The 15,112-nt window shown below is 47.4% G+C and overlaps 1 protein-coding gene across 1 annotated transcript in view; it reads left to right on the top strand.

Moving 5' to 3' along the window:
- LOC104482988 (uncharacterized) overlaps positions 1-15,112 on the top strand; it is a 156,036-nt gene that overhangs the window by 65,249 nt on the left and 75,675 nt on the right. Inside the window, exons 14-17 of the mRNA XM_086763516.1 lie at positions 3,266-3,310; positions 6,603-6,656; positions 7,074-7,118; positions 14,849-14,902. Coding sequence (XP_086619642.1) covers positions 3,266-3,310; positions 6,603-6,656; positions 7,074-7,118; positions 14,849-14,902 — 198 coding nt within the window. The remainder of the gene's footprint in view (positions 1-3,265; positions 3,311-6,602; positions 6,657-7,073; positions 7,119-14,848; positions 14,903-15,112) is intronic.

The raw sequence follows: 15,112 nt of genomic DNA, 5'->3' as shown, positions 1-15,112 counted from the left end.
TTGTTGGTTCTCCCTCAATTAGCATGTGAGCAGTACTGATTCATCTCTGAGATTCCTGCTGTCTTGGTTATTCACACGTCATCACAGTGCTGCTCTTGGTGTTTGGTGGGGTGATTTGTGCGAAGTAACCCACTCTGCACGAGTCTTCAAGTTCCCATTCGTCATATGTGCAGCATAAGAATTATTTTCACAAGCGACTCTAACCAGCAAGCCAAGCTCAGCTACGCTTCAGCCTTTGTGGGAATTCAACACAAGAGTCTCAAATGCAGTGAACTGAAAGAATTAGATTCCCAAGGAATACTTCTGCAGGACTTTTCCCATCCTTCAGTCAACTTAAGCCATGGGTCAGAGTAGTTCCTAAGTAGAAGACTTTCTAGATTGTATTGCTATTTCCAGCCAGCCCACCAGGAAGAGCAGGAATCCTGGAGGTCAGAAAGACTTGTTTTTCCAAATAACTTGTTTTGTTTTCTTTTAAATTTGCAAGTTGTCTAAGCCCCATTCAGAAGATGTGCTCAGTGTTATCTGAACGCCAGTTCCCACAGCATCACAGAGAAGTGAATGTCCCTTCCGCTAGTTCATCCAGAAGGATTGTTCTTCTTTCATCTTATCAACGGCTTTTAAATATTAATGTGCCTTGGAGATTGTAGAATGAAAACAGACTGTTTCGGCTGAATTAAAGGGAGGTTCACAGGGTCACAGGCGGAGTCACAGACGCAGAAAAATGCCAGAAAGTCTGTTTGTGGAACACACAAATATGCCGAGTTTGCTAGGTGGAGCGTGCAGCTAAATTGCAGGCAGGCGGGCAGGCTGCCGCGGGTCCTGAACGGCCCCATCTTCTGTTTGATCCGCTGAGCATTTACGCTGCTGCTGCCGCCTCTGCCGTCGCGCGAGGATAGCTGAAGCCGACAGTCTCTCATCTTCTTTCCGTCCCCTCCAGACAGAGCAAAGACTTCCAACCACAGGGGTGTTTTTGCCTCCTACCAACTCACTGAGAACTGTTGAGCCATCACATTCCAGATCCCCATTCTCAGAGCGCTTTAGCCACTCCAATTAGTAACTTAATCACAGGAATTAGACATGGGAAAGGACTGTTGATTCATCTCCTTCTCTCTTGTCCCAGTGCCTGGTTCATGCACTCAAAAAGGGAGGATGGAGCCTGATTTCCCTCGCAGCCTGTTCTTACTGGTAGCCAGGAAAGAGCACCTGTAAAACATCCATTTCCCAGGCCAGTGAATGGCTCAAATTAACAACTAGTCCTGTCCACATTTCCCAGGGGAGTCCACCTCCTCCTCTTCCAAGAGGAAATCCTCTTGGGTTAAACTTGAGGCCATGCATTTCCATGTTTACCCTTTCTCTTGAGGAATACCCATGTGACATAACTCAGAAATCTAGGCAGTCCATCCTGCAACTGGTGAGACCAAGAGCTGACCATCCACCCAGTCCTCATCCCAGTCACCCTCGGTGCCTGCAGAGCTTACTGGGAAACCCAGGCTACCATGCAACTCCTGTGCTCAGCATTCCTGGGGATATTCCCTCTTCTTGCTGTGCCTAGTAACGCCAGGCCTGGACTGAAAGCTTGAAGCCAACCTTATTACAGTAGCTCTGAGGACGCAGAAATCCCACCCGTGAGGAACAATTGCTCCACAGATGTCCCAAGTATGCAGGAAGGGAACGAGCCATAAAAAAGCAATTTTAGGCTGGTTGAGATTATGAAACGCTTTTTTGTGTGTGTGCTTGCCCAATAGTCCTTTACTCCACTTCCCATAAAATAAACACACGTAACCCTTTACCCAAGGAGGCCGAGCACGTTTAGTCACGTTGTGTCCCCTTCTCTTTCATTCTTTCACGAGGCAAATCTTTCCATAAAAGGGGAGCTTTATTGCTCTGAGGGGGACTCCACCAGATGTGTGCCATAAACTGAGCCGCTCTGTCGAAGGAAGTAGCCAGTGTGATCCAGAGCAGGGGTAGGGCTGTCTGAGCCAAGGGGAAGTTTCGTATTTCCAGTGCACTTGTTTTGAGAGGCCCTCATGGAGACGGAGGTGCGTAAGAGCAAGTCCTTGCCCGGACAAGCAACCCGCTATCAATGGGGCAAGGGAGTGGGTGATCCACCAAGGGAGACACAGGGACAGGCTGAGCATCACGTGGGGATTGCTGAAGTACTTGGGGACCTAGGTAGGTGATTTGTCGGGGTCTGACACAGCTTCTCTGCTGCACTTCACCTGGAAATGTCGTCAGGCACCTGCCGGCACTCCTGGCACCTGCATGTCTTTGGAAGGCTGGCACAGAGGGAGTTTGTGGTGAAGCTGAGAATTCAAACCAGCCCCGCAAACCTAGGTAGCCATCTGTCCCTTGAAATTACACTCTTGGAAGGCCTCTAAGAGGAGGTGGTGCTTTCCAAAGCTCTCTGTAAGACATCGCAATGGGCAGAGAGCCCAAGACAAAATGCCTGCACTCCATCTCCTGCTCTCTGCTATGTGAAGAAGTGACTTATCCACCAAGTGAGTGCTGGGTTCCCCGCAGAGCTCCCTGCTCCAGGGACAGAGGTGCTGAGCTGTCTCCCTGCAGACCAGCTGCAGCCTGAGGGCTACGGGGTTTTTCTGACAATTAGAGAAATGGCTAGTTGGTGTTCTGGGTGAGGCAGAGGACACTGCTGGTTCCCCACCTTAAACCAGCTCCTAGATAGAGGAGGAGCAGCCTCAGAGCACCCGATGTGCCAGACGCGCTCCCAGGGCCCGTCGGCCAGCCCCGGAAGCTGGCGTACCCTCTCCTCGAATTACCTCGTGTCATTTTCATCTGAGTCCTCCTTTTCTTATGAGTTTTATTCTTCCTTAACCACTCCCATAAAACTCACCTTTTCCCAGTACAGAGCAGCAGCTTTCCTCTCCTTCCCACCTCGGCTTTGCTGCCCCGTGCCCCCTCCCTGCCCATGCCTCCGTCTCACCCCGGGCGGGGTCCGACCTGCTCCCCGGCCTGCACCACCATGAAATGCTGCTTTTATCCAGCCCACTGCTGGGAGGGGAAGTCAGCCCTGCAAATAACTGCGGAACAACAAGCAGCCCTGTGTCTGGAGAGGCTGTGCTCGCAAGCGCGCTCGCTGCGATGGATGCTGTCGGTCGCTTTGGCTGGGGAAGGGGCTGGAGGGGGGGACGGAAGGGGGAGGGACGGTCTTTTCCCTTCCCTCAAGTTCTTGAAACACTGAGCTTCCTTTCAGCCTCTGTTTGTCTACGAAGTGTCCGTAACCATGTCGGTTTGTCTTTCCTTTTAGGGAGAATTGGGAGCCCCAGGTCCTCCTGGAGTCCTTGGACTCATTGTAAGTAGGAAAACAAATGGAGAACGGGCTTCTCGGGGCTTTAACTCTTTCAGCCTGCGTAACGATGCACAGATTTTCTTCTTCCTGTGGCAGGGCAGTGAACAGGACGGCTGTTTGCATGGGTGAGGCATGATGTCTGGGGAGAGAGGAGGTTGCCTGGTGGACTGGGAGCTGCAGGAGGGTAAAACCTCTCTAAGCAAAAGGAAACAGATTAAAGCTTTGCTGTTAGTGCCCTGATTCCTAGATAACTTGCCCTTTCGATAACATTTACCAGGATATTTCTTCAAAGATCCACACCTGGATCTGTCATCTTTTGAAAAGCAAGCCCCTGTAAGCCCAAGGACACACAGTTCTTGCTCACTGGAGAGACCATGGGCAGGAACCATCTGTCCTCTGGGCATACAGGAATTTTACGTGCACTCTCAGCATCTCATCACTAATCCAGGTAATTATGTACACAGCCAAATTCCATGCTTCATTAAACTCTTCCCCAGCAGGAGATAAATGGCTCTAAGGGTGGGTGGCAACTCATCCTCTGGCAGCTGTCCTGGTGGTTAGTGAATGCCCAGCTGAACATATTATGGTTTATTTTTAGGTTTCAGTACTTGTTTCAAGTTATTTCCTTCCATGCACAAAAGGTTCTGTTAGTGCATGAACTAACAGAGGAAGTTCTGTTAGTACTGCAACATCCTTTCAAAATTATTCCTCCTCAGCTATGATAATACGTGAAAACTTGACTTGCAATGAACGGTTAAAAACCTTCTCCTTTTGCTTTCCCATAGCTGAAATTGTAGGAGTGTGAGTGTCGAGGCCTCGGTTGCCCCAGACATTGCACAGGTATAGAGCACCAGCCCCAGAAATCTGAGAATCCACGGGGGGAAAAGCAGAGAATATGGTGGAACAAGCGTACCTGTCTTGCAGATTGGGGATTGGGGTGAAGGTGGATTAAGGCTTCAGAAAGCTTTTCATGGAGCCAGGAGTGTGGTCTGTGTTTCCCCTTGTTAGTAGAGATTAAGTAGCTACTTCAGCCGTAGCAGCAGAAGGGATGTGCTCCTAGCGAAGAGCTGTAAAAGGAAGATTGCTGTTTTAAAGAATACGATTGAAGATATTGTCCAGATTGGATCATATTTCTGCTAGCTTTTGGAAAGATTTATCTTAACCTAGTGGCTATTGTCTCACAGATATTTGTTTGTTAGAAAGTGAAAGGTCAGACACGGTAGAGATGATTGAGGTCCTTCCAGAGAGGATGGAGTCAGGATGCGGACAGTCCTCCCCTCCTCGCTGACCCGGCCACTGCCACGCTGGTTTGTGCTTGGGATGGATCGCTGGGGCAGGCAGGACAGGTTTTGCCTGGTGTTCTCCTTTTGCTGCTAAGTCTGATCAGTCTTAAACTTCTGACATTTCTTCTCCCTTCCCATCCAGATGAAGAAATCATCATTCCTGCCACGAGCTTCTTCCTAGCTTTACTTTTAAGGCAGAATTTGGTCCTTTGCAATGCTGTTTTTTCAGGAATCGCTTCCTGCAGCAGTAGCAATCAGCTGCTGTCTTTCCCAGTTATTCTCCTGGTCCCCCTCTGAGCAGATAAAAACATCAAACTGAGATTCAGGTCAAACTGAGTCAGATCTTGTGTCCCGGGGTAATGTACCACTCCTGAATTCAGGATGCTGAAGCATCTCTAGTGGGATTGATCTAAGAGTGACCTCCTCCATCCCCTGGGGAGAAGAGGGCACATCCATCCTGCCTTCTCCTCGCTGCAGGACAGCACCCGCCTCCTTCCCTGGGGTCTGCGGCACGGGGCGGCTGGATGTTTGCTCCAGGCTGGCCCCGGTTCAGTCGCTTCCTTCCTTCCCAGCTTCAGCCACCCCCGGGGGACAGGCCGGGTCCGCGGCTGCCTTCGCGGCTCTGCAGGTGTTTGGGTTCACTGTTTAAGAGCGGCTGAAGCGTAGAATTAGATGTAACTAAAGCCTCTTGCTCTCCTAATTAACTGTGCGGGCAAAGCTTTAAGTAAACGCATTTCTACAAGAAGCCTTTATGCAGGGAAGTATGAAAAGGGCGTCTGTTCAGGCGGCTGCAGCCCAGTGCTCCCAGCGTGGCCGCAGGCCCGAGGCTGCCGAGCAGAGAAGAGCTCCTTCAGCAGAGCCTTCCCTGTTTATTTACACATCTCAGGCCAGGCTGGTGCCCCGTATCACTGACTCCCTTCATGGCAGAAAGCAGTCAGAGCCTGTTGAAATGCCGGCCGCTGAAGGCTGTCTTTTATCCGTGCACACACAGCTACACGCAGTAACCGCCAGCTCCAGTGTCCCGTGCTGCAGTTCCTCACACAAGTCCGATACGCGATGCCGTGCTGACTCCTCTCTGCAGCAGAATGGCCACAGTGCGACACCTCTGTCCTTCCCTCCTGCTTCTCCTCTTTCTTCCCCATGTCACTGTTAGATGTCAGAGCTCAGCAGCAACCCACGTTTCTTGATTATTTGCCTTTTTCCTGTTTGGGTCCTTGTTCTTTTGAACATAGCCTCAGACTCCCTCCATAGAATGCAGGGATACCGTGGTAGATTCTTTCTGAGAACATCAGTAACTTCACCAGGAATAAATACACTCCAGGATTGTCTTAAACTAGATCAATATCTTAATGTTTCAAACAGTGGAAGAGGGAAATTAGTCCATTCAAATATTAGGAGGAACATACAAAAAAAAATTCTCAGATCCACAGTTGCAGGCTTCACAGTGGTTTCGTAATTATTTTTCCATTATTTTCCCATTAATTTACTAGCCTGAATTCCTTATCTAATTCTTAAGTGAATCCAGGAGCTCAGGCTCCTGGTTTTGGAGTCTGACCACACTCCCTGACACCCGTGTCTCCTGTGGCAGAGGAGCGGGGGGCTCACACGTTCTCGGGGCACCCGGCACACTCTGCCCATTTGCCGTGGCCGTGCACGGGGCAGCAGCACGGTGGGGCCGGGTCGGGTGAGCTGATCGTGGGGGACAGCTCACATCTCTGGTGACTGGCGCCAAGCTGCTTTGGGGTCTTCTCTTTGTGGCAAGAGCAGGATGTGAATAGGAGCTGCTCTTCCCTCACGTGCCTGTGAGGCAAACACCCTGTGCTGCTTTTACTTGGAGGGTGTCTGCATGTTAAAAGTCTCTTGATTCATGCCAGGATGCTGCTTCTGCTGAAGTCAGTCATGCAGTTCCTCAGGGATGCTGAGGGACCAGACAGGAGACGAATTTCGCACTACATAGAGCTCTCTATTGGGTTTGTACCTAATGACTTTGGTAATTTTCTTTCTCTTACTAGGGTGACATGGGCTCTGTTGGACCGATAGGCTATCCAGGACCAAAAGGCGTAAAGGTGAGAGAATAACTGAGCTGTGTGAGCTCTTGTTCTTCCATGGCAGGGCTGAAGATCATTCTGTTCGTCTCTTGGGTGACGGTGATGGTCCTGTGAGGAAGGACAGGCAGTATGAATGCTTGTCCATTGCCCCTAGCACAGGACTGTTGGACACAGCATCCCACTGGCAGTCTGCAGTAGGTGTAAGTCAGTGGAGAATCCCAGGGACGTTTTCCCTGCATGCCTCCAGCCCGTGAAGGGAGTTTAAAGAATGTGTGATGCAGCACGCTTTGAGAGCAGCCTGATGTTTGGACTTGGGGCTGCACCAGGCCAATGCTGTGGGTCTGAGCCACCAGCCCCATCAGGGACAGCAGTGTCATAGACCTGAACAAGTCTTCGCAGTGGCTCAGTCTCACTCTGGACTTTCTTTTCTTTCAGGGGCTGATGGGAAACCCTGGAGAACATGGACTGAAAGGTGATAAGGTGATCTGAATACTCCCTTATTGCACTGTGTTTTAATTTTGCATATGAAAACCCTTTTCTAGCTTCTCTTTTTTATTCAGCACCATGGTACTGGTTCCACTCTGGCTCTCTCTTTGCTCCCATCCTCCCACTCTCCCTCCTTTCTCGACACTCCAGTTTGGATTTTTCTTTCTTTTATGATATCTGGCCCATCCCCTTTTCTGTAGAGCTCTAATGTAGATCAGTTATGCTCAGATCCTCTTCAGATCTTCGTCTGTCTCCACTGACTATGACAGTAACTGTAAGATTGTCTGGTGTTTCACTGGGCTTTTATGTTTTTATATTGGTTCCACGATGTGATGGGGAGGAGGGTGAAGACTTAAGAACTGACAGTGGGTTTGCGTTAATGCGTTTGGGGGAAGCACATAATGGGACAAAGCAGCACAGCTCACTGGATCAAGCAAACCAGCTGGATCCCCAGGAAAAACTGCTCTGTGTTAGGTACCCCTGCTCCTATTCGGAGGGGCTCACCTCGCTTCGGCTTCCTGCCGAGAGGAAATTGCCTTACGCCAAAGTGATATAAATCACTTCAGAAAAAGAGAAAAGGGTAGGGGCATTGATTGCAGTGATTTAGTGCCGCTGGCACAAAAACACGCAGCTTGAGCTAAATCAGCATGAAACTGTAAGTGTCTCACTGTCATGAGGACCATCCTCCTACAGATGTGCGACTGTTGGGTTTATTTAGTCTGAAAGAGTGGGAGGTGCCATCGTTTATTGTTGGCTCTAATTGCTCAGGAGGGCGATGGAAAATGACCACTGAGTGTATTCTCCTCCTGTCTGATGTTTTATTCTCTCGTTAGATGTTTGCTTTCAGAGAATGATTTAGCAGCCCAAAACCGCACATGGGGGTTGTAGTGTCAAGCCAGTTGATTCCGCTCTCCTTGTACTATAGCAGCTCTTTGCCAGGGCTCCTGTGTCTGCCGTTGCCGTTTCCTTTTCTCCCCTGTACCGCCTTTTCGGTTTCGTAGAGAGAAAAGGCAGGGCAAGAGAAGAACTTTTTATTTAAGATAAGCTTAAGACACTGTAGCTGGTTTCTTGACTGGTTCCTAGAGCCCACAGATTCTCCTGTCTGCTCCTTGGAATAAATGATTGGCTATCTTAAGAATCGTCTTTAAATTATTGTTTAGCAAAATCGTTGTTTAAATCATTGTTTAGCAAAATTAACCTTCCTAGACGTTACAGTCTCCATCACTTTACACATACTGTTCTTTCTATCCCCAGTATTTTTCTAGCTGCTGCTGTCATGGTGACTGAATGGCTTCCAGCTCTCACTAGAGTTGTCCTTAGAATATTCTTAACTGCAGAATTATCCAACCTCTTCCAATAATCCCATGCTCAGTCTTGAAGCCTCTCTCCTGAGGTGCAGGAAACCTTTTCTTTCCCTCCCTAGCTACCTCTCCTGCTGCTTTTGCCTTGGACAGGACAGACTTCCTTCCTGGCTTTCATGACAGCCCTTTCCTAATCCAAGGCTGACAAACCATCCCTCCTGCTTGAGCCTCTGTCCCCAGTGAGTTGACTTCAGTTTGAATATCCTTGGTGCTACCGAGCACTCAGAGAGGGCTTCCAAACAGCTTGTGTGTATCCTTTCCAGCAGTCCAACAGCCAAAAGGCTGAGAAATACAAGGTAAAGGCAAGTCAGACCTACTTAAGCGTTGATGGCCACGAGTCTCATCTGCTCAGGTGAAGGCACACGGCTCTGGCATTGCAGTTTTTAGCCAAAGCATCTGAGTTTGTCGCACTTGTTTGTGTGAGTATAGAAGTTCATCAGCTCTCCTTATGTTTCGGGGAGGATTTGGCCTGAAATAGCTTTGTGGTTTTTCCAGTTATTTGGTTTTCTGATTTGTTGGTCTTGCTGTTCAGCTAGTTGGCCCCGTTTATAATACACCCCTTCTCCAGCCGATCAAAAGGCTGTTGCATTCGTTTACGCACTTCCACGTTTCTTTAGTGAATGGCACCTTTAAGCCTTTTTATTTTTTCTCACTCTGATTTGGGCATCGTGAGCAAAAACACTCATCCCTTCTTACAGCTTATTTACGTTTGTGTTTTAATTGTTTATGTGGTGGTCCAACTAAGAAATTTAAATGATATCTGGTCTTGCTGCTTTTGCACAGTTTGTAGGAAGAGAGAAACGCTGCCTTCAAAGAGGTTGTGCTCCAAATGCACCTGTGGTAGAAGGAAGGGACATTTTGTGTTATGTGAGGGCTCCTGAGTCACTGAAGTGACGGAGGAGAAGGTTGGTAGAGGTGGGAAGTACACTCTGGCCTCTTGGACCCTCTCCTTGCTGGGATCATCTTTTGTCTTGCCGCCTGCCTAATTTCAATGAATATTTTCTATCTCAGCCTTTATTAAGAAGCTACATTGTAAATCTTTCTTTGCCTACCTTGGTTTTGCCATATGCCTTTTAATTGAAGCTGTTCTTAGAAATATCTGACTTAAGGAAATCCCACATAGAGGAAAGCAGAGGCAGGACCTCTGTGTTCCCTTAGTGCCTGGTTGGGCTCGGGTCACAGGAAGGACCCTGCCCAGAGCAGAGGGATTGACTTGTGTTGGAGGCTCCCTTCTGTAGTCCCTCATCAGCCATGTCACTGTTAGTTTGTGCTGCGATTCCTATTTTTAGGCTGTGACATCTTATTTAAAGGCTTTCTTTCGTTGCTTATCATTCCTTTTCTGTCCATTAGATTTTGACTTTATTATAACCCTCCGTCATCATCTTCAGACAAAACTGTCTTACTGCAGTGACCAGAAACATAAGCAACCTCCCTGGATCTTGTGTTTATTCTCTATGTCTGTCGGTCTGAAAGTTTCCCTCTTGCCATTCTTGAAACATTTCCAGACCGCAGTTGTATGCAGTCTGCCTCTGCAGAGATCCTTGCTCGTAGCTTGGTCACCCCCGCAAGTGACAGCCTTCTCCTCTCTGCTGGATGTTGATGGTGCAGTTACGAGGGTGAATTGGGTAGCTAGTTGGAGACAACAGTCCAGCCACCGTGCAGTGACCTTTTCTCCACACATTGGAGTGGCTCAAGCACACGTATGAGGCCCCTGAGTTCCCTTTGTAGAGCAAATTATTTCAGAATTCCAAGCTGGTGCTGCTCTCCTGCGGTGCGTTCACCAGGATTGCTGCAGGAGAAGGAAGGGCTGGCACCATGCTGTGCAGAGCAGATGAGCAGCAGAAAGCTACGTTAGAGTCCAGGAATCCCATTTACACCCCAGCTTGTGAACAGGGTTCAGAAATCAGTTGGACATGCGTGACTCTCCTTAGGGGTTGAGCTACTGTCTGCCAGCTGTCCAAGCATCTTTCCTGAAACTGCAAGTGGGCTAGTCCATCTCTGAGAGACCTGCGCCATATGCTGAGTGTGTCCAATGTGTCAAATGAATGAATCGGGTACTAGCAAGCACAGACAATGCCCAGGCTCAGCCCAGTAGCCCTCAACCTTACTAAACATGCCCATTCCAGCAACAAATCAACACCTTCCACCAGACAGTCCCAGCATACAAAAGGCTGAATTTTGTGTGAAGATGTCAGGTGGGTTCTCTGGAAAGCAGTTTCTAATCAACCCATTTAGAAATGGAGGCTTTGCTCAAAGGGATGTGAGGGATTATTTCAGGAGAAGTGTAAAGTCTCTTATTACATGGCCAGAGAGGAGAAGGCTCTCCGCTCTTCTCCTCCACTATGGTTTTCAGCAAGCTAGTAAACATAGAGTTAAAATTCATATTTAAAAAAAAAAAAAGCAGACATTTGGCAGCATCTTAAATGCTGAGTCAGCAGGGACGGAAAGAGGCAAACCTCACTGCTCCATGCTGACGGTAACCAGTAACCTTTCGTAACTAGTAATTCACAGCAGATGAGAGCAGCCCTGGGGGCCTCCACCTTCCGTCTTTGCCACTCACAGACTAGCCCAGGTTTGAGGGGGAACAGAGGTTTTGAGTGTCCCGCATCCTCTCTGGCAAGGGAGGGTCTTTTTCCTCCCAGCATAGAACTTGGCTTCTTCTGCACGTCCCTGTGGAGCTGCCGATGCTGTGCCCTGCATTCCTCCCCTGGGACCCCGCGGGGCTGCGGGAGCAGCCGTAGGTGCCGGTGTCACAGGGTACCTGGAGCACAGCCCGTACCACGCACACCTGGCCTGCCCAGGCTGCAGTTCATAGTGCCTTTCTGCGGATGCATTGATGAAGATTTAATTAGATGTCTGCAATCTCCTGTTAAACCCATCTGTCTTGGTTGCGGTCCACATGAGTGGCCTTGTTACAGGTTTGTCTTTTTGTACTCTTCACTCAACAGCAGCCAGGTCAGACACCAGTAAAACCTGAGCCTGGGGACACGGTAGCGGGATGGTGCGTGTGGGCAGCAGGTAGGTGACCGAGGCTGCCATCTCCATCCACCTGGGAGGAGGTCCTCACTGCCATGCTGTGTATTTCAGAAACACTGCTCCCATTCCCCTTTGCCGTGACAGGAGGAGGAACCTGCCTGAACACTGAGAGGATTTTCCCCTTCCATGAGAAAATCACTGGGTTTGGGGCTTTGTTTCCTACGTTGTTCCATATCCTACAAGGTGCAGCTCCTTAATCCCAAATGCATGCATGGCATGGTGGAGGTCAGGCATGAAGTGTAATAAGGGGCAACATCCCACTCCTCCTGCAGAAATCACACCGTTGTGTCCAGCAGCTAAGCAGGCAAGTACAGAGCACATCGATGCTAGCCAAGCCCTTCTGCATTCCCCATAAAAGGCTGGTACCACAGAAGTTATTGATGGTTTTTACAGCTTCAGTTTTCCCACAAAATGGGTCACCCATCTGTTTCCATGTTTATGTTTTCATGGAGGCAAGGAGAGGGGGCAGAGAGGTTTGCATCTGCTCTTATACAGAAAAATGGAATTACTGTCTAACCCTGAAATAGAGAGGTCTTGAGATCACGTGATGGGATGGGTTCGGAGGAAAGGTGGAGGAAGTGGAGGAAATCCTAGCTGCTTGTTCATGTAAAGGAGTTTTATGAATCAGGCCATCTGTAACTTGTGAAGGAACATGGCTCAGTAAAATACCTCTCATAGTTTTGCAGTGATAGCTCACCTTACATTGCCAAGCAGAAGGTGTTGGAAAAAGAGGTGTCTGGTTGAGAGCAAACTGAGGTTTTTTGCACAACGTCCTGCAGACAACAAATCCACCTCACACTTGCAAATCTGTCACTTCCCTCGTAGCCCCCTTCTGTGCGGTGTCGTGTGAAGAAGGGCCTCAGGGTCTCTGAAGCCGCTTTTCTTTTTATGGGTGAAACGTGAAACATAGGCAATGTCCCATGGGCAGATCCTGTTTGTGATTTCAGGTTGTATTTTCCTCCCCCTCCTCGTCAGCAAAGTCCTTGCAGCCCCTTTTCATCATCTCGACATCGTTTCTTTTTTTAATAATAAACATTTCTGAACTCTTTCCTCTTTTCTCTCACGTTAAGGACACACACTCTGAGTCAGAGTTTCAGATTTACTGTGCCCAAGGCAGGTGGAAGCGGGTGCCCTAGCCCTCAGTTCTGGTTTCAGACGTGAATGACCATTGCAGATGGATTGTTCATGCTGTGACATTTCGCTGTGTTATTGCCATGGCATGTGAACATCTTGCGTGGAGCCCAGCTAAAGATGAGAGATGTATTTTGTCTTTTCTGCTTCCTTCTTACTCTCTCTAATGCTCATTTCTCAGAGTTGTTTGAAAACTGTTTTCTCTGTCATGCAGTCGCTATCACACTTTGCTTAAAGGTTTGTTCCTGCTCTATAAGGAACAAACAAAGAGGAAACTCTTTTCTTATAGTAGTCATTTTTTAATGTCCAAGTATTTCTTCCAAAACAGTGTTTCAATGGCCATTTACACTGTGTGGGTAGAAAACTGCTTAATAAAAAATATTTCTTTTTTTTTTACTCTCAGCATAGCAATTAAAGACAAGGAGTTTTCAGAGCAAACCTCTCAATTTTGAGAAAAACTGTTTTCCTACTGTTTTCTGGCAGAAACAAGAATTAGAGTTGCCTCTCAATTTCAGTGTTCTAAGCCTTGAACTAGATAAAATAAGTAGAAGATTCAGAGAAGATGAGAGAAATCTGGCAATGACTGGAAGTGAGCTGGGTCATACAGTAGGTTTTTTGCCATCTCTGTTGTATCTAATACTTAGGGCTCATCTAAACTGAAGCTGTGTAAATAGACAATTTTTTTTTCCATTTGCTTGCATTGCCAAAAAAAAAAGAGATGGAACGTAGTTTAGGTAGAGCAAAAAGTTGGTTATTTGACTCAAATTAAAATATTTTAGGTTAAAAACCAAATGAGTAAAATTAATTTAGCGTTTTTTTAAGAGCAACATTTTAATTTTGCTGTGTAAAAGATTTGTTTTGAAGATGGTTCAGTGAAATGTTCTGGAAACATTTACCAGAACATTTAAACAAATTTAGCATGAATCCATGAAATGTTTCCATCCTTGAATCTGCAGAGTTCTTAATTATTTTTCTTCTGAAGAAGTTGTCTCCAAGAAGTCTTTCCCACTCAAGCCTTAACCATCCACAATTTCATTATCCCCTGCATGTTACTGAAGTAGTTTGAATTATTTCAACTCTCTGATAACAAGTGGGTGGTTTTTGCTTGAGCAGACTTCCTCTGTCATCTCTTTGTAGACTTTGGCTCCGTTGCAGGAGTCCATATGTCTTCCATGTGAACTATGTTTAAACATATAGCGCTCTGCTCTTGTATGGCTTGTTCCCTTGCTAGGAAGCCAAGTTTAGAGGCATGTGCTGTGCATGGGACGGAGTTCCTCTGCAGTTGTTTCTGTTGGGTCTTGTCATTGTACCAAGTTTTTATAGTCATTCCTCCTTTGACTTCCCAAGTAGAATTTTCCTTTCTCTGCCCCGTCATTGACTCATCCTTTGTTGAAGTAAATTGCTAAATAAATTAGGTTGGAAGGGACATCAGGAGGTCACGTAGTCCAACAGCCAGCTCACGGCAGGGCTTAAAAGGTAACGCAAGATAGCCGACCCCTCCGAAGAAAACCTTCAGGGATACTTATTTTCTACCCAGGGAGTCATAACCTGTTATAGTGGTCCAAAGAGGGGAAAGAAAGATAACTTGGTTAGGAAATATTGTAAATGATGGTGTGCTAAAAGGTGGGATCCCCATCCCAAGGAACACCAGCCTACCCCTCCCGGGAAATCTCCACCTAGATATTGGCAGTGAGATTGTACTACAACATTACTAGAATTACTCTTGTTTTCTTATGGAATAGGATTGATCTTTGATGCCAGCATTAGGATACGCTCACAGAAACCCCAAGTATTGTTTTCTTTTCTATAGAGCCTTACGAGAGAAAAAGTCCATTCATTGGAAACTAAACTCGCTCTTCTGCTCAGCTGAATTTTAACACTTCACGACCTTCACAGTTGCTGTTGGCCAGAGGAGCATAGCGTCTCTTCTTGCAGCTTCTATAGAAACACAATGCTTGGGAATTCGTATTTTTCTCTCTTCTGCAGTTTCATTTCTCACTTTAGAATCAACGTTGGGAAATACATACTTCATTCAGGATTGTTGTTACAGTTAATATGTTCTAGAGTGTGCCAGCAATTCAGCTTTTCGTGGAGCTAGTGATGAGACTTTTGCTGTACAGTGCACCGTCTAGCATCTACCTGGGCATTTTGGCCCTTACTGTTGCCTATTTTAACTCTCTGGTGATGTGTATCCAGGGTGATCAGGGAGGAGCAGGTGTTCCAGGAGATATCGGCTTCCAGGGAGACAAGGTAATTGGTTTTTCTTTTCTCCGTCATTTTTTTTCCCTTACATAGTAGTATGTGTGGCCGCCAGCTTTCTCAGCTCATCTTAAGCCATGAGGAGCTGGAGTTAGCCACATCCTGCTGTCAGGTTCCCCTGCTTAGATCATTTGGGGTACGCTGCACCTTTCTGGCAGGAAATTCACGTCATAGATGGATTTTGTTGTTATTCATAATAAA

Source organism: Chlamydotis macqueenii, chromosome 20, assembly GCF_036417535.1.
Source record: "Chlamydotis macqueenii isolate bChlMac1 chromosome 20, bChlMac1.mat, whole genome shotgun sequence".
Taxonomy (NCBI): Eukaryota; Metazoa; Chordata; class Aves; order Otidiformes; family Otididae; genus Chlamydotis; species Chlamydotis macqueenii.
Note: the sequence above shows the minus strand (reverse complement) of the source record. Positions and strands in the feature narration are given on the sequence as shown.